At 70.5% G+C, this 17,694-nt stretch overlaps 2 protein-coding genes across 3 annotated transcripts in view; both read right to left on the bottom strand.

The window, feature by feature from the left end:
* On the bottom strand, positions 1 to 7,446 carry PCOLCE (procollagen C-endopeptidase enhancer). Of its 2 annotated transcripts, XM_084616197.1 has the most exons (10): positions 7,228 to 7,446; positions 4,972 to 5,080; positions 4,554 to 4,812; positions 3,881 to 3,961; positions 1,809 to 1,933; positions 1,480 to 1,616; positions 1,088 to 1,347; positions 684 to 755; positions 409 to 579; positions 1 to 276 (listed from the first exon to the last, which is right to left on the bottom strand). In XM_084616197.1, exons 1-10 carry the CDS (start codon positions 7,338 to 7,340, stop codon positions 122 to 124), a joined length of 1,482 nt encoding a protein of 493 aa, XP_084472323.1. In that variant the 5' UTR covers positions 7,341 to 7,446; the 3' UTR covers positions 1 to 121. The 2 variants fall into 2 exon arrangements, with proteins under 2 accessions (XP_084472323.1, XP_084472324.1); XM_084616198.1 differs by lacking the exon at positions 3,881 to 3,961.
* A 2,745-nt stretch (positions 7,447 to 10,191) lies between these two features.
* Positions 10,192 to 17,694, bottom strand: part of KIF1C (kinesin family member 1C) — a 37,405-nt gene continuing 29,902 nt past the window's right edge. The window contains exons 19-22 of the mRNA XM_084616122.1: positions 14,596 to 14,776; positions 14,321 to 14,393; positions 13,093 to 13,695; positions 10,192 to 12,448 (exon numbers count right to left, since the gene is read on the bottom strand). Of these exons, the coding sequence (XP_084472248.1) occupies positions 11,729 to 12,448; positions 13,093 to 13,695; positions 14,321 to 14,393; positions 14,596 to 14,776 (1,577 nt within the window). The 3' untranslated portion in view covers positions 10,192 to 11,728. The remainder of the gene's footprint in view (positions 12,449 to 13,092; positions 13,696 to 14,320; positions 14,394 to 14,595; positions 14,777 to 17,694) is intronic.

Here is a 17,694-nt window from a genome sequence, read left to right as displayed (position 1 = left end):
GCCGGTTTGCTCCTTTATTTGGATACACGGAGCCGGCCTCAGGGAGCTGGACCGGGGGGGGCGGGGGGGACATGTCCCCCGCAGGTCAGACCCGACACCCCAAACCCCAGCCCCTCCGGGCTCAAGCGTTCCTCTTGGGCGCCCCCCCACACGGCCGCTTGCTGAGCGTGGTGAGGACCTGGTGCTGCTGCGGGCGATATGGGACCACGAAGCTTTCGGGGGGCAATTCGCCGAGCCCCTCGGCGTCCACCCGGCCCATGAAGATGTAGTTGGAACCTGAGGGGGGAGGGGGAGAGACCGAGAGAATCAGGAGAGGTGGGAGACGCGGCCACCTCTGGGGCGGGGCGGCGGGTGACACGGGGACCCCTCGCCCGGCATGCGGCCACCTCTGGGGCGGGGCTCGCTCACCTTTCTTGAGGGCGGGGCACTGGCGGCAGGGGACCTCCAGGCGCAGGGTGGCCCCTTTCTCGGCCTGGGGCAGGCTCAGGGCTCCGGCCTTGTACGTGTTGAGGAGCGAGATGGTGGCTGTGACCCGGTTGCCGGCCCCTCGCACGACGGTTTTCACGGTGCCGGTGATAACTGTGAGACAGGGCACGGGGGCCGGGTGTGAGTTCTTTGGGGTGCTTGGCCCAGAGTCAGGGGAGCCCCCCCTTCCTCCCTCCCTGGACTCCTGGGTCCCTTACCGAAATCATTGGCACAGAAGTGGCCCTGGAGACTTCCCGACCGGCGGCATTTCTGGGGGCACTGAACCTTGGCTGGAGGGAGATGAAGGGGTTAGTGCTCAGCCTGGGGGGGCAACTTCCCCCCGACCCACATACCCCCTCCCACAAATCACACAGCCCAGGGACCACACTGCCCAAACCTGCCACAACACAGCCTAGAATTACCATGGGGGGGGGCTGTGGGTCGGGAGTGAGGGGCACCGGCTGGGCTGGGGGGAGCCCAGGGCTAGCAGGGGCTGCAGGCCGGGAGTGAGGGGCCCCAGTGGAGCTGGGGGGGCAGGGCCGGGCTGGCAGGGGGCTGCGGGTCAGGAGTGAGGGGACCGGCTGGGCTGTGCATGGCCCGGGTTTGCACGGGCCCATCTTACCCGGCGTCTGGGCACTGGGCGGCTCGGCCTCGGGCAGGGCCCAGGTGGTGGGTTTGGGCTCGGGTTTCGGTTTCGGGGCGGGCTTGGTGCCGGCCTGGCCCGGTTTGGAGCCGGGGAAGATCCCGGGGGCAGGCTTCAGGGCCTTGTCGGCCGCCTCGGCGGGACTCTTGACGGTGTAGGAGGCAGCGAAGCCGTCGGCCGTGACGCTGAGATCCGAGACGAACTGGACCAGGAGTTCGTTCCCCTCCGAGTAGATGGGGCTGCGGGGGAGACGGGTCAGAAAATCCCTCCTGCGCCGGGCGCCGGCCCCAGGGTGGGGCCCGGCTGGCTCGGGGGGGGTGGGGGGGGCGGGGAATGGGCCCCTCTGGGGGGGCGCCAGGGCGGGGGCTCACCCGGGGGCACGGTCCCCGCAGAACTTGCCAACGCGCCGGGAGTCGTCGGTGGCCCCCCCGTGGAAAACAGCCACGTAGTCGTAGCGACAGTAGGTGTCGTCCTCCACGTCGAACTTCCCGAAGGTCAGTTCCACCACCTGGGGGGGCGTGGCATGGAGTCAGCCCCGCCCCTCTGGTGCCTGAGCCCCGCCCATATTTCCCCTCCGCCCCGCCCCTGCGGAGCCTCAGCCCCGCCCCCTCAGCCCCTTCCCGCCACATGGACCCTCTGCATCCCCTGCCCCACCCACCACAGTGACACCCACCTCCCAGCCCCCCCGCCCCCCCCGTACCTGGCCCGGGGGCGCGATGATGTGCCAGGAACAGCTGATCCCGGCCGGGTAGTTGCTCTCGGGCCAGTTCGGGGTCTTGAGGCTGCCCTGGGGCTTCTCCAGCTTCCCCCCACAGAACTGATGCTCTGCAAGACATGGGGGGCAGGTCAGCGAGGGGGAGACCCAGCGGGCGCCCGTCCCGCCACCTCCCCCCTGTGGGCAACCCCTGGGGGCAAAGGGGAGCGCGTCGGCTCAGAGCGGAGAGTGCAAAGAGAGGGGTGAGTGTGCACAGCAAGTGTGCGAGAGCGTGTGCTCACTGGCCGAGCAGGGTATCAGGGTGCACAGGAATTGTGCAAACAAGGGTGAGCTTGGGAGAATGCAGTCGTGCCGTCCAGGGAAGCATGCAGACGAAGGAGCCTGCCTGGGCTGTGGGCGGACTCAGGGGTGTGCACAGGGAAACGGGTGTGTAAGTGTGCAAACAGGTGTGCACGCACGTGAAGGGCAAGGATACCGGTGAGTGTGCGCAGAGCAGTTTGCACGTGAGCGGAAGAGTGAGTGGGCCCGAGGTGCGCACGGTACAGAAGCGTGCGCACGTGGACCTGAGTGTGCAAAGACGCAGGCCATCGTGCACGTGGAAGGCTGTGCCCCGGTGCGGTGCCCAGGAGCAGGTCTGTGCAAATCCCACCAAGCGTGTGAGGAAACGGGCAAACGCACTGCCTGCCCGTGCAATGGCAGGCGTGCAAACTCCTCCCTGCCTGTCCAACGGGGCCCAGGTCACCGTGCGAACGTGCGGCCCCCCCACCGGCCGTGCGAGGGGGCCAGCGTCCACGCGCAGTCATGGAAAACTGGACTGGGGCGTGTGCGAACCGCCTGCCCACGTGCAAAGCCCTGCCTGAGCGTGCACAGCCCCGGCAAGCGTGCAAAGCGCCCACCCACTCGGGGGCCGGCAAACAGGCACCTGCCCATGTGCAAACCCCTGCACTGCTGCCCCCCCGGCCCTTCTGGGTGTGAGCCCCCCCCCCGCTTCTGCATGAGGCACATGAGCCAGCTCCGCCCCCCCTCGGAGCCCCCCCGCCCATGCTCCGAGCCCCTCGTGGGCTGCGGCCAGCTCTGGGGCGGTGCGGGGCCACAGGGCCGACGTCCCACAGGTCCCGAAGCAGCCGGCGTCACCCTGCCCGGGCCCGTGTTTGCTCAGCCCACGGCTTTGGGGGCATTGGCCCTTGGTGGGGGGGAAGGAGGGGGAGATGGGCAGCAGTGGGATAGGATGGGGGGGGGATGGGCAGTGGCGCCAGGAGTGGGGGAGGGGAGAGACGGCCTGGTAAAAACCAGCAATTTCCACGGATGCCGCGGTTGGTAATTACAGGCCGTGGGGGGAGCGGAGGGGGGGGACCGACAGGCGGGGCAGAAGCAGGCGGCCGGGGGTGGGGGGGTCTCACCCTGTCCAGCAGCCAAGCCCCCCCCCGCAGCCCCCACCGGACACAGCAATGGGACGGCGATGCGGGGGTCAGATCCCGGGCTGGGGGGAGAAGGCGGCTGGTTTGGGGGTGAACAGGATGGAGGGGGAGCTCCCCCTCATCGTCACACCCCCGTCGGTGCAGGGCATTGTGGGTAACGATTACCCAGCGTCCTCTCTGCCCTGGCGTCAGTGCAGGGCATTGTGGGTAACGATTACCCAGCATCCTCTCTGCCCTGGCGTCAGTGCAGGGCATTGTGGGTAACGATTACCCAGCGTCCTCTCTGCCCTGGCGTCAGTGCAGGGCATTGTGGGTAACGATTACCCAGCGTCCTCTCTGCGCCTGGCGTCAGTGCAGGGCATTGTGGGTAACGATTACCCAGCGTCCTCTCTGCGCCTGGCGTCAGTGCAGGGCATTGTGGGTAACGATTACCCAGCATCCTCTCTGCGCCTCCAGCCCCTTTGCCCCAGGCCGCGATCCGACCACAATGGCGCCCCCGGGGGGCAGAGCCGGGGCGGGACGGGCCACGGCTTCCCCCAGGGCTGGGGGGGCCGGTCTCTGCGCCCCGCCCCAGCCCCCCGCCACCTGCAGGGGGCGCCATTGCCGGCGGGGGGAGAGGGCAGGCGGCCGGATACTCACCGTCCCAGTAATGCCAGGGCTCCCCGGCCAACCGGGAGTCTATATGGTTGGCGCCCCACTTCCGCCTTCCGCGCGGCCGGCCTGCAAAAGGTCCCGCAGGTTGGGATGGGTGGGGGGAGCCGCTGGGGGGCAGGCAAGGGCGGGGGGCCATGCAAGCCGGAGACACGGGGCGCAGGCACCGGGGGGTCACGACGGCCGGCGCGGAGCTGGCGTGGGAAACGATTTCCCAGCATCCTCTCTGCCCCGGCGTCAGTGCAGGGCATTGTGGGAAACGATTTCCCAGCATCCTCTCTGCCCCGGCATCAGTGCAGGGCATTGTGGGTAACGATTACCCAGCATCCTCTCTGCCCTGGCGTCGGCACAGGTGCATTGTGGGTAACGATTACCCAGCACCCTCTCTGCCCTGGCGTCGGCACAGGTGCATTGTGGGTAACGATTACCCAGCACCCTCTCTGCCCTGGCGTCAGTGCAGGGCATTGTGGGTAACGATTACCCAGCATCCTCTCTGCCCTGGCGTCGGTGCAGGGCATTGTGGGTAACGATCCCCCAGCCCCCCCTGGGAGACCCAGCGGCCATGCACCCACGGCGGGGGGTCCCCCTGCAGCCAGCCTCCCCCTGGGGGGAGCATGCGGGAGCCCCCAGCCGGGGCGGGCGGGCCGCCGGGGGCTCTCACCGTTGACGTGGGGCAGGCCGGCGCTGAACCAGACCAGGAACCCGCGGCCCCCGGTGCCCTCGTCCGTCACCATGCGGAGCAGCATGTGGCGGCCGGTGGAGAGCAGGGCCCCCGGCCGGAAGGTGCCGCAGAAGCGGCCCAGGCTCTGGGCGCCGGCCGAGGGCCCGTTGAAGACCTCCAGCGAGTCGTAGCGGCAGCCGGGGTCCGGCTCCAGGTCGAAGACCCGGAAGGAGAGCATCACCACCTGGCCCTCGGGTACCTGCGGGGGAGAGGCCGCGGGTGAGCGGGGGGCCGGCTGGGGGGGGTGTCTGTGGCCGGGTGAGGGCTCAGACCCCCCCCACCGCTGCCCCATGCCCCCACCTCACCCGCACCCCGATCTCCCCACATCCCGCCCCGGCCCCGCCATCGCCCTCCGTACCGTGATGGTCCACGTGCAGGTCTTGCTGGGCGGGTAGTGGTTGGGGAACCCCTCGCTGGCGATGTACCCCGAGTCGCCCACGTGCTCCCCGCCGCACAGGAACACGGGCCTGGGAGAGACCCCCAGAGCCACAGTCACTCGGGGCCCCTCCCTCCCGGCCCGCAGCCCCCTGCTAGCCCTGGGCTCCCCCCAGCCCTGCCGGTGCCCCTCACTCCCGGCCCGCAGCCCCCCACAGCCCTGCCAGTGCCCCTCACTCCCGACCCGCAGCCCCCTGCTAGCCTGGCCCTGGGCTCCCCCCAGCCCTGCCGGTGCCCCTCACTCCTGGCCCGCAGCCCCCCACAGCCCTGCCAGTGCCCCTCACTCCCGACCCGCAGCCCCCTGCTAGCCTGGCCCTGGGCTCTCCCAGCCCTGCCGGTGCCCCTCACTCCCGACCCACAGCCCCCCACAGCCCTGCCGGTGCCCCTCACTCCCGACCCGCAGCCCCCTGCTAGCCCTGGGCTCCCCCCAGCCCTGCCGGTGCCCCTCACTCCCGACCCGCAGCCCCCTGCTAGCCTGGCCCTGGGCTCTCCCAGCCCTGCCGGTGCCCCTCACTCCCGGCCCGCAGCCCCTCACAGCCCTGCCAGTGCCCCTCACTCCCGACCCGCAGCCCCCTGCTAGCCTGGTCCTGGGCTCTCCCAGCCCTGCCGGTGCCCCTCACTCCCGACCCACAGCCCCCCACAGCCCTGCCGGTGCCCCTCACTCCCGACCTGCAGCCCCCTGCTAGCCCTGGGCTCCCCCCAGCCCTGCCGGTGCCCCTCACTCCCGACCCGCAGCCCCCTGCTAGCCTGGCCCTGGGCTCTCCCAGCCCTGCCGGTGCCCCTCACTCCCGACCCACAGCCCCCCACAGCCCTGCTGGTGCCCCTCACTCCCGACCCGCAGCCCCCCACAGCCCTGCTGGTGCCCCTCACTCCCGACCCGCAGCCCCCTACTAGCCCTGGGCTCCCCCCAGCCCTGCCTGTGCCCCTCACTCCCGACCCGCAGCCCCCTGCTAGCCCTGGGCTCCCCCCAGCCCTGCCTGTGCCCCTCACTCCCAACCCGCAGCCCCCTGCCAGCCCGGCCCTGGGCTCCCCTCTGGCCCTGGGCCCCGGCGGGGCGTGGTGGAGGCAGCTGGTGTCAGCATCCAGGATCCAGCATCTGTTTGTCCTGGCCCAGGCGCCGGGGGCTGGGAGCGCGGCCAGGCCACGGGGAGGGGGGCCCGTCCTGCCTCGTGAGGCCTCCAGACCCGCTGGTGACCACCCAAGCAAGCGGCCCCAGGTCCCGGCCTGGTCCATGTGCCCCGGCATGGCCCGCCCCAGCCCCCAGCGGGGACCAGTGCCCCCCGGCCTGCCCCCCGCCGTCCCCCTGACGCTCAGCCCGGGCCGGGGCCCCAGCCTCGCCCACCCGTGTGTTGGGTCCCCGGAGCCGGCTTTGTCTGGCCTCTGACCCCCAGATTTGGTGACCATAAGAATCCGGTCTTCACCTCCCCCCACCTGTCCCTGGGGTCCCAGCCTGGCCCTTCCCCCCCCACCAAGCTGCTCCCCCCGCAGGAGAATTCAGAGAATCCAGAGATTTTGGCTCATCCCCGGCATCTGGCAGCTTCAGCTCCCATCGCTAAAACCTTCCAGATGTGCTGGAACCGGGCCTGTCCCGGCTCCCCCCGGCTCCCCCCGGCCCTGCCGGTGCCCCCCACTCCCGACCCGCAGCGCCCAGCTGGGGCAGGGATCAGGGGCTGGGATAGCTGGAGGGGCAGGGGGGAGCTGGGGGGCAGGGATCGGGGGCAGGGGGGAGCTGGGGGAGTCGTGGGGCAGGGGCAGTCGTGGGACAGGGCTGGGGAAGCAGGGGAAGTTGTGGGGCAGGGATGGGGGGTGGAGGGAGCTGGGGGGCAGGGGGAGTTGTGGCACAGGGGGATCGGGGGAGCTGGGGGAGTCATGGGGCAGGGATGGGGGGGCAGGAGAGATCTGGAGGAGTCAGGGGGCAGGGCTGGGAAGGCAGGGGGAGTTGTGGGGCAGGGATCGGGGCTGGGGGGCAGGGATGGGGGCAGGGCTAGGGGGTAGCTGGGGGCAGGGGGAGTTGTGGGGCAGGGGATCAGGGGGAGCTGGAGGAGTCATGGGGTAGGGATCTGGGTCTGGGGGAGTTGTGGGGCAGGGATCGGGGATGGGGGCAGGGATGGGGGTCAGGGGAGCTGGGGGAGTCATGGGGCAGGGGGATTGGCGGGGCGGGGATGGGGGGCTGCGGTACCTCGTGGCGTTAGGGGCAGGGGCGGGGGCGGGGTTCGGGTCGCTCTGCCCCATGGCGCAGCCCCACAGCAGCAGCGGCAGCAGCGGCAGCAGCGGGCTCCTGGCCGGGCTCATGTTGGGGCTGGGTCCGGTTCGGGTCCGGTCCGGTCTGGTCCCTGCGCGGACGGGCCGGGAAGCAGCGGGTCGGGCTCCGCGCAGCCTTAATGGGAAGGAGCTGGGGGGGAGGGGCGGGGGCGGGGGCGGGGGCGGGGGGAGGGACAGAGGATTCCCTGGGGGGAGGGGTCTGTGGGGGGAGGGGCTGGCTGGGGGATTCCCTGGGGGTGGGGCTTGTGGGAAGGGGTCTGTGGGGGGAGGGTCTGGCTGAGGGATTCCCTAGGGGAGGGGTCCTTGGGGGGAGGGTCTGGCTGGGGGATTCCCTTGGGGAGGGATCTGTGGGGGGAGGGGTCTGTGGGGCAGGGGTCTGTCTGGCGGATTTCCTGGGGGTGGGGCTTGTGGGAAGGGGTCTGTGGGGGGAGGGTCTGGTTGGGGGATTCCCTAGGGGAGGGGTCCTTGGGGGGAGGGGCTGGCTGGGGGATTCCCTGGGGGAGGGGCTTGTGGGAAGGGGTCTGTGGGGGGAGGGGCTGGCTGGGGGATTCCCTGGGGGAGGGGTCTTTGGGGGGAGGGGCTGGCTGGAGGATTCCCTAGGGGAGGGGTCTGTGGGGGGAGGCGCTGGCTGGGGGATTCCCTAGGGGAGGGGTCTTTGGGGAGAGGGGCTGGCTGGAGTATTCCCTGGGGGAGGGGTCTTTGGGGGGAGGGGCTGGCTGGAGGATTCCCTGGGGGAGGGGTCTGTGGGGGGAGGCGCTGGCTGGGGGATTCCCTAGGGGAGGGGTGTTTGGGGGGAGGGGCTGGCTGGGGGATTCCCTAGGGGAGGGGTGTTTGGGGGGAGGGGCTGGCTGGGGGATTCCCTGGGGGAGGGGTCTGTGGGGGGAGGGGCTGGCTGTGGGGATTCCCTGGGGGAGGGGTCTGTGAGGGGAGGGGCTGGCTGGGGGATTCCCTGGGGGAGGGGTCTGTGGGGCAGGGGTCTGTCTGGCAGATTCCCTGGGGGAGGGGCTTGTGGGAAGGGGTCTGTGGGGGAGGGGCTGGCTGGGGGATTCCCTGGGGGAGGGGTGTTTGGGGGGAGGGGCTGGCTGGGGGATTCCCTGGGGGAGGGGTGTTTGGGGGGAGGGGCTGGCTGGGGGATTCCCTGGGGGAGGGGTCTGTGGGGGGAGGCGCTGGCTGGGGGATTCCCTAGGGGAGGGGTGTTTGGGGGGAGGGGCTGGCTGGGGGATTCCCTGGGGGAGGGGTCTGTGGGGGGAGGGGCTGGCTGGGGGATTCCCTGGGGGAGGGGTCTGTGAGGGGAGGGGCTGGCTGGGGGATTCCCTGGGGGAGGGGTCTGTGGGGCAGGGGTCTGTCTGGCAGATTCCCTGGGGGAGGGGCTTGTGGGAAGGGGTCTGTGGGGGAGGGGCTGGCTGGGGGATTCCCTGGGGGAGGGGTCTGTGAGGGGAGGGGCTGGCTGGGGGATTCCCTGGGGGCGGGGCCCATTCCCTCTCGGGCCGTGCTGACGTGGCGCGGGGGGGCCGACGGCCAATCAGCGACCGGGGAGGTGGAAACGGCCCCGCGCGCTCGGGGAGGGGGAGGGGCGGGTGGCCCTGGGAGCCAATGGCGGGGGGCAGGGTCGGGCCAATGGGGACGCGGCGTGGGAGGGTCTACCAAATGAGGGGGGAGGGGCCCTGGGGAGTGGAGGGGTGTCTGGGGGGTTCCTGGGGATCCATTGGGGGACCCTGGGGGGTGGCTGGGGGGTTCCTGGGGCTCCATTAGGGGACCCTGGGGGTGGGGCGTGTCTGGGGGGAGCTGGTCCATTGGGGGTGGAGAGGTGTCCGGGAGGAACTGGGGTGGGTTCCTGGGGGTCCATTGGGGGTGGAGGGGTGTGGGGGGGAGCTGGGGTGGGTGCCTGGGAGGCCCTGGAGGGTGATTTACAGGGGTGGGGGAAGCTGGGGAAATCTCCCCTGGGGTGGGGGGAGGGCCCCCCAAAGTGGTACAGTTCTGGGGTCCCCTTGTCTGTCCCCTCCCCCAGCTACAGGGACCCCAGGACCCTAACGCTCAGCGACTGCCCTGAGCTACAAACCTGGGGGGCTGGGGTGTAGTGGGGGGGCAATGGGCTGGGGAGGGAGCTATGGGGCAGGAAGGTTATGGGGGGCTGGGCATGGTGGCAGCTGAGGTCCTTGCTCTGACCCCCCCCTTCCCCTCCCCACCCCCAATGTGGCACTAGGGGGTCACAGCCCCAAGGTGAGTGGTGGAAGAGAGGGGGCTGGCCCCACTGCCCCTGGGCAGCCTAAGGGGTTGTGTGCTGCAGGGAGTGGGGGGCGCTCTCCCCTGGTACTGCGGGGGGGGGGATTCTTGTATAAATAGCTGCCCCCCAGAGCTGGCTGCAGCTTCCCGCTGGCCCCTCTTCCGCTCCTGCCCCCCAGCCTGGGCCCCGCCCCCAGCTCGGGGACAAGGCCGGGGTCCAGTGCCAGGATTCCTGTGGCAGGCAGTTCCCCAGGGCCCGCCCCAGTTCTGGCCGCTGCAGCCACGAAGCCGGCGGCCCACGGGGCTGAGTCACAAGGCGTGAACACCCCCTTTCCTGCCCCCCAGCCCCACGGGGAGCGCGGCTGGGCCTGGGCGGAGAACAAACAGCCGGCGGCGAGGGGCTTTCATGGCAGAGCCAAGCGCTGCTGGGCATGAAGCCGTGACCCTGGGCAACCTGCCTGCCCAGCCGGGCCGAGCTCTGCCCATGGGGGTGGGGGGGTGAAGTGAGGACACAGGCAGGGAAACTGAGGCAGAGGCCCTCGCTGCTGCTAGCCCAGTCCCGGGCCCCCCCAGCTCTGCCGGTGCCCCTCACTCCCGACCCCCAGCCCCTGCTAGCCCAGCCCTGCCCCCCCCGAAGGACTCGGGTTCACGACACAGAGGCAGTTTACACGTTTAATAGGGGGGACGACAGCACAATATAATTCCTGGGCCTGCCCCCACCCCAAGAATAAATCCAACCACAGAGAACGGAGGGGGGTGAAGAAACAACACACACACAGGCCACAACTTCTCCTGGGGGGTGGAGGGGGCTGAGGGACCCCCAGTGGGGGGGGGTTCTGGGCTCTAGGGGGTCATGCTGTTGAGTTGTGGGGGCTGAGTTGTGGGGGGGGTCCTGAAGGCAGTGAATGTCTTGGTGTGTGGGCTTCAGCACCTGGGGGGGCAGGGCTTGTCCCTCTCTGCCCTTGCCCCCCCGTTGCAGGGAGGGGGGACCTCAAAGCTGGGGGGTACTGGAGGCTTTGGAAATCAGCCAGACCTTTGCTGAGGCCAGGGGGGCAGGATTGGGGGACAGCTGTGAACCCCCCCCCCACTTAAAGGCTCAGAACCCATCTAGACACCAGCCCCCCAACCACAGCCAGGGAAATGCATGTCCTGGGGCCCACCAGCCCCCACTCCCCTCCCAGAGCCTGGGAGAGAACCCAGGAGTCCTGGCTCCCAGCCCCACCCCCACTCTCTAGCACCCACTCCCCTGGCTTCCTTTACCCCCCCCCCCATAGTTCTGACTTGTGGGGGAGCCCCATGCCCTGCAGCCCCCTCCAGCAGCAGCTGTATGGGGTGGGGCGGCCAAGACAAGCCCCCCCCCAAAGGGTGCAACCAGGAAGGGGGGGTTTACAATTAACCTGATTGTCCTTGGGTGAGCAGGGCCCAAGGTGGGCGACGAACCCCCGGGGGGGGGCCTTTGGGACCAGGGGTCTCCCCACTCTTCCCAGCACCAGCACCCAGAGACCCCTGGGGGCATGGGGCCAAGCCGGCTGGCTCCCGGGGGAGTTTCCCGCCCATCCCCAGAATGGGAGCTCCCACAGTCCTCTGCGGCTCACCCGCCCCATCCCCACTTCCCACAATCCTCTGCAACTTGTCCCCTGGCTCCATTTCCCATGATCCTCTGCAACCCACCCTGATTTCTCACAATCCTCCACTCCCCGCTTTTCCCCATGATCCTCTGCAGTTCACCCTGATTTCCCCATGATCCTCCACTCTGCGATTTTCCCATGAGCCCCCATGGCTTGCTGCGATCTCCCATGATCCTCCACTCCCTGATTTTCCCCATGATCCAACATGGCTCACCCTAATGTCCCATGATCCTCTGCAGTTCACCCTGATTTCCCATGATCCTCTACTCCGCAATCGCCCCAGGATCCAACGTGGCTCACCGTAACGTCCCGTGATCCTCTGCAGCACCGCACTTACTCCCCCCTGCAACTTTCCCATGACCCTCGGCGGCCCGCCCCCATTTCCCATGATCCTCCACTCCCTGATTTTCCCACGAGCCCCCGTGCAGCGCCGCCGTCGCCCCCTAGCTTCCCCACACTCCGCTGCGGCTCGTCTCACGTGCCCATGGTCCTCTGCAGCTTGGCTGCCGTCTCTGGCGTTCCCCATGACCCTCCACGCCAGAGGCGGCCCCCCCGGGGGGGCGGCAGCTACACCGGGGTCTCCTGGTCCTGCAGCTCGGGGGCCGAGCGCTGCCGGCGCATGCGGGGCGGGGTGGCGTGGGGCGGGCGGGGGCCCAGGTAGGGGCGGTGCTGCGGGTAAGGCTGGCGGTGCTGCGGGTAATAGTTGTGCTTGCGGGACTGGTAGTGCTCCGGGGCGCCGGGGCGGGAGGGCTTGGCCCGGCTCCCCCCGTCCAGGGAGTTGCGCCGGTGGGGCCGCTGGGCCGGCTGCCGGCTGCAGTGTTTGTGCTGGGGGCCGCCGGGGCGCCGGGGCGACCCCGGGGCTGGCTCCTGCCCCAGGCCGTCGCCCTCCGGCTCCGGCTCCTCGCCACCGGCCACCATGAAGGCGGTGTTGGGGCCCCAGGAGTAGCGGTGCTGGGGGTTGCTCTTAAAGGGGAAACGCAGCTTGCAGTCCTGGGGGGGCACGAACTTGCCGGGGGCGTGGGGCTGGCGCCGGAGGCCCTTGCCGAGCTGCTGCTGGTTCTGGAGCCGGGCCTGCTCCTGCTTCAGCCAGCGGAGGCGGCCGCGCCGGAAAGCCGGGTCCTGCTCCATCAGCCGGCACACCCGCGTGTAGCTCCGCTCCGGCTCCTCCCGGGTGCACAGGGACTCCGGGCTCCCCGCCCGGTCCCGGGACCCTGCCTCATCCCCCAGCCCCGCCTCGAACAGCGGGGAGCTCCAGTCGTTCTCCAGGTCCTCGTCCACCCCGTCCTCCTGCCGGCACACGGGGGAGGTGTTAGGGGGCAAGATGCCCGAGTTCCACCTCCGGAGCAGAGAGCTGGGGAACTAGGGCGGGGGGGGAGCCAGGACTCCTGGGTTCTCTCCCCGGCTCTGGGAGGGGAGCGGGTGGGTTAGAGCAAGGGGGGCTGGGAGCCAGGCCCCGAGTCCCCTCCACTGCTGGGCAGGAGGCTGGGGGGGTGGGGGCCTGTCCCTTGGCATACGACACTGCTGCATTGTCCATGTACAGCGCCTGACACAATGCGGTGCTGACCGGTGCCCCTCCCACCAGACCCGCAGCCCCCTGCTCCTGCAGACTGGTCTGAAACTGAGCCCAAGGCAGTGGGTGGACGTGACGCTTGGGCTCCACCTACTGGTGAGAAGTGGCCACAGCAAAGCCCGGACTCCTGGGTTCGCTCCCCGGCCCTGGGAGAGCAGCGGGCTCTGGTGGGTCAGGGCAGGGGGGCTGGGAGCCAGGACTCCTGGGTTCTCTCCCTGGCTCTGGGAGGGTGGTCGGTGAGAGCAGGGGAGTCTGGGAGCCAGGACTCCCAGGGCCGGGGAGAGCGAACCCAGGAGGGGAGTGGGGGCTGGTGGGTCGCAGCCGGGGGTGGGGAGCCCGGACGCCTGGGTTCTCCGCTCACCTGGGCGATGGGGATGACCCTCTCCATCTTCACCATGCGGTGGCGCAGGGCCCGGATCTCCTCGTCCTTCATGTTGTTCTGGATCTTGACCTCCTGCAGGATGTCGGTCAGCTTGTCAATGTGGGCCCGCAGGTCGTCCACCGCCGGGTTCGCGCCCCCGCCGCCGCGGCCCTCCGGCTCCTCGCCCCCGCCCACGGTGTCCCAGACGTCCCGGGCCACGGCCCGCCAGCTCTCCTTCTCGTTGGGGTCGCGTTTCCCGTAGAGCCGGCACAGCTCCTTCATCTTCACGATGCTCATGGCCTCGATCTCCTGCCGGGCCTGGCGGAAATCGTTCAGCGCCACCTCGTAGCAGATCTCCTTCACCGCCTGCATCTTCAGGTCGGCCAGGGTGACCCAGCGGGGGTCCTTGCCCAGGCGCCGGCGCTGGGGGATCTGGTAGACCCGGAGCGGCTCCCGCCGCTTGCCGCTGCTGGGCACGCCACAGCGCTTCACGATGCTCTGCACGTTGGTGGCCGGCAGCTTCTGCCGCAGCGAGGAGATGAGCCGCCAGCTCTCCTCACACGAGCGCTTGTCCGAGTCGTCCCCGCTGTCCGAGTCCGCGTACTGCCGGGATGGGGAGAGACGGGGTCAGCACCGCCGGCCGGCGCCCCCGAGCCGGCTCCGCGGCTCCCTCCCCGGCCCCTCCCAGCCCCTCCTCGCACGAGCGCCCCTCGCACGAGCGCTTGTCCGAGTCGTCCCCGCTGTCCGAGTCCGCGTACTGCCAGGATGGGGAGAGACGGGGTCAGCACCGCCGGCCGGCACCCCCGAGCCGGCTCCGCGGCTCCCTCCCCGGCCCCTCCTCGCACGAGCGCCCCTCGCACGAGCACTTGTCCAAGTTGTCCACCTGTCCGAGTCCGCGTACTGCCGGGATGGGGAGAGACGGGGTCAGCACCGCCGGCCGGCACCCCCGTCCCGGCTCTGTGCCCCGTATTCTAGCCTCACGCCCCTGACCGGCTTGTCTATACCCACGTCCAGGGGGCGTGGGTGAAAGACACAAGCCGGGGGGGGTCAGAATGTCCCCTCTCATCCCCAGCCTGTCCAGCCCAATCGCCCCCACCTCGCTCTGCCCCCCCCCCAGGAAATCTGAGACCGCCCCCGTTTGCTCGCCCCTCCCCTTCCGCTGCCTCCTGCCTGCCTGAGCTCCCTGCCCCCCAAATCCAGCCCACTGCCCCCACCCCCACCCCCTTACCAGCCTCTGCTGCTCCAGGAGCAGATCGGCCTCCTCCTTCTCCCGGCGGTACTGGTTCTCCAGGTCCTGGAGCCTGGGGTGGGAGACGCCGTGAGACTGGGGCAGCCCCCTCGACCCCCCCCTGGGGACAAGCCCCCCGCACCAGAACCCCCCGGGGCGGGGCAGGGGGGCGCCCCACTCCCCAGGCCCAAAATCCCCCTGGGCGGGGCAGCCCATCCTCCCAATCGCAGAAGGCCCTGGGTGTGCTCTGGGAGCCGGGGGGCCCGGGCCCCCACCTCTTCTCCATCTCCAGCTTGATGTCGATGCCCTGACCCTCCAGCAGCTCGCGCTGGGCGAAGTTCCAGTCGACGGGCTCGGCCGGGGGCTCGGCCGGGGTGCTGCGTTCCCGCTCCAGCCGCGCCTGCTCCGGGTGGTTGAAGCGGAAAACGTGGTTCTTGCCCATCACGATGCGGTTACCTGAGCGGGAGGGGGCAGATGCAGGGATCGAACCCAGGAGTCCTGGCACCTCCTCCAGCCCCCCAGCCTCCACTCCCCTCCCGGAGCCGGGGAGAGAACCCAGGAGTCCTGGCTCCCAGCCCCCCGGGTCTAACCACCAGCCCCCACTCCCCTCCCGGAGCCGGGGAGAGAACCCAGGAGTCCTGGCTCCCAGCCCCCCCGCTCTCACCCACCAGCCCCCACTCCCCTCCCGGAGCCGGGGAGAGAACCCAGGAGTCCTGGCTCCCAGCCCCCCCGCTCTCACCCACCAGCCCCCACTCCCCTCCCAGAGCCGGGGAGAGAACCCAGGAGTCCTAGCTCCCAGCCCCCCCTGCTCTGACCCACCAGCCCCCACTCCCCTCCCAGAGCCGGGGAGAGAACCCAGGAGTCCTAGCTCCCAGCCCCCCCTGCTCTGACCCACCAGCCCCCACTCCCCTCCCGGAGCCGGGGAGAGAACCCAGGAGTCCTAGCTCCCAGCTCCCCAGCTCTAACCCCCCAGCCCCCACTCGCCTCCCACAGCCAGGGAGAGAACCCAGGAGTCCTGGCTCCCAATCCCCCGGCTCTCACCCACCAGCCCCCACTCGCCTCCCAGAGACGGGGAGAGAACCCAGGAGTCCTAGCTCCCAGCTCCCCCGCTCTAACCCCCCAGCCCCCACTCGCCTCCCAGAGCCGGGGAGAGAACCCAGGAGTCCTGGCTCCCAGCCCCCCCGGCTCTAACCACCAGCCCCCACTCGCCTCCCAGAGCCGGGGAGAGAACCCAGGAGTCCTGGCTCCCAGCTCCCCCGCTCTCACCCACCAGCCCCCACTCGCCTCCCAGAGCCGGGGGGAGAACCCAAGAGTCCTGGCTCCCAGCTCCCCCGGCTCTCACCCACCAGACCCCACTCGCCTCCCAGAGCCAGGGAGAGAACCCAGGAGTCCTGGCTCCCAGCACCCCCGCTCTCACCCACCAGCCCCCACTCGCCTCCCAGAGCCGGGGGGAGAACCCAGGAGTCCTGGCTCCCAGCTCCCCCGGCTCTCACCCACCAGACCCCACTCGCCTCCCAGAGCCAGGGAGAGAACCCAGGAGTCCTGGCTCCCAGCCCCCCCTGCTCTGATCCACCAGCCCCCACTCGCCTCCCAGAGCCGGGGAGAGAACCCAGGAGTCCTGGCTCCCAGCACCCCAGCTCTCACCCACCAGCCCCCACTCGCCTCCCAGAGCCGGGGGGAGAACCCAGGAGTCCTGGCTCCCAGTCCCCAGGCTCTCACCCACCAGCCCCCACTCGCCTCCCAGAGCCGGGGAGAGAACCCAGGAGTCCTAGCTCCCAGCTCCCCCGCTCTAACCCCCCAGCCCCCACTCGCCTCCCAGAGCCGGGGAGAGAACCCAGGAGTCCTGGCTCCCAGCTCCCCCGGCTCTCACCCACCAGCCCCCACTCGCCTCCCAGAGCCGGGGAGAGAACCCAGGAGTCCTGGCTCCCAGCCCCCCCGGCTCTAACCACCAGCCCCCACTCGCCTCCCAGAGCCAGGGAGAGAACCCAGGAGTCCTGGCTCCCAGCCCCCCGTGCTCTAACCCACCAGCCCCCACTCGCCTCCCAGAGCCGGGGGGAGAACCCAGGAGTCCTGGCTCCCAGCTCCCCCGGCTCTCACCCACCAGCCCCCACTCGCCTCCCAGAGCCGGGGGGAGAACCCAGGAGTCCTGGCTCCCAGCTCCCCCAGCTCTCACCCACCAGACCCCACTCGCCTCCCAGAGCCAGGGAGAGAACCCAGGAGTCCTGGCTCCCACCCCCCCTGCTCTGATCCACCAGCCCCCACTCGCCTCCCAGAGCCGGGGAGAGAACCCAGGAGTCCTGGCTCCCAGCCCCCCCGCTCTCACCCACCAGCCCCCACTCGCCTCCCATAGCCGGGGGGAGAACCCAGGAGTCCTGGCTCCCAGCTCCCCCGGCTCTCACCCACCAGCCCCCACTCGCCTCCCAGAGCCGGGGAGAGAACCCAGGAGTCCTGGCTCCCAGCCGCCCCCGGCTCTCACCCACCAGCCCCCACTCGCCTCCCAGAGCCGGGGAGAGAACCCAGGAGTCCTGGCTCCCAGCCCCCCCTGCTCTCACCCACCAGCCCCCACTCGCCTCCCAGAGCCGGGGGGAGAACCCAGGAGTCCTGGCTCCCAGCTCCCCCTGCTCTAACCCACCAGACCCCGCTCCCCTCCCAGAGCCGGGGAGAGAACCCAGGAGTCCTGGCTCCCAGCCCCCCCGCTCTCACCCACCAGCCCCCACTCGCCTCCCAGAGCCGGGGAGAGAACCCAGGAGTCCTGGCTCCCAGCCCCCCGTGCTCTAACCCACCAGCCCCCACTCGCCTCCCAGAGCCGGGGAGAGAACCCAGGAGTCCTGGCTCCCAGCCCCCCCGCTCTCACCCACCAGCCCCCACTCGCCTCCCAGAGCCAGGGGGAGAACCCAGGAGTCCTGGCTCCCAGCTCCCCCGGCTCTCACCCACCAGCCCCCACTCGCCTCCCAGAGCCAGGGAGAGAACCCAGGAGTCCTGGCTCCCAGCCCCCCCGCTCTCACCCACCAGCCCCCACTCGCCTCCCAGAGCCAGGGAGAGAACCCAGGAGTCCTGGCTCCCAGCCCCCCCGGCTCTAACCCACCAGCCCCCACTCGCCTCCAGGAGCCGGGGAGAGAACCCAGGAGTCCTGGCTCCCAGCCCCCCCACTCTCACCCACCAGCCCCCACTCGCCTCCCAGAGCCGGGGGGAGAACCCAGGAGTCCTGGCTCCCAGCTCCCCCGGCTCTCACCCACCAGACCCCACTCGCCTCCCAGAGCCAGGGAGAGAACCCAGGAGTCCTGGCTCCCACCCCCCCTGCTCTGATCCACCAGCCCCCAGTCGCCTCCCAGAGCCGGGGAGAGAACCCAGGAGTCCTGGCTCCCAGCCCCCCC

The sequence above is a fragment of the Lepidochelys olivacea genome (assembly GCF_965140295.1).
Source record: "Lepidochelys olivacea isolate rLepOli2 genome assembly, chromosome: 28".
Classification (NCBI taxonomy): domain Eukaryota; kingdom Metazoa; phylum Chordata; order Testudines; family Cheloniidae; genus Lepidochelys; species Lepidochelys olivacea.
The sequence above is the reverse complement of the archived record's forward strand: the minus strand, read 5'-3'. Positions and strand labels throughout refer to the sequence as shown.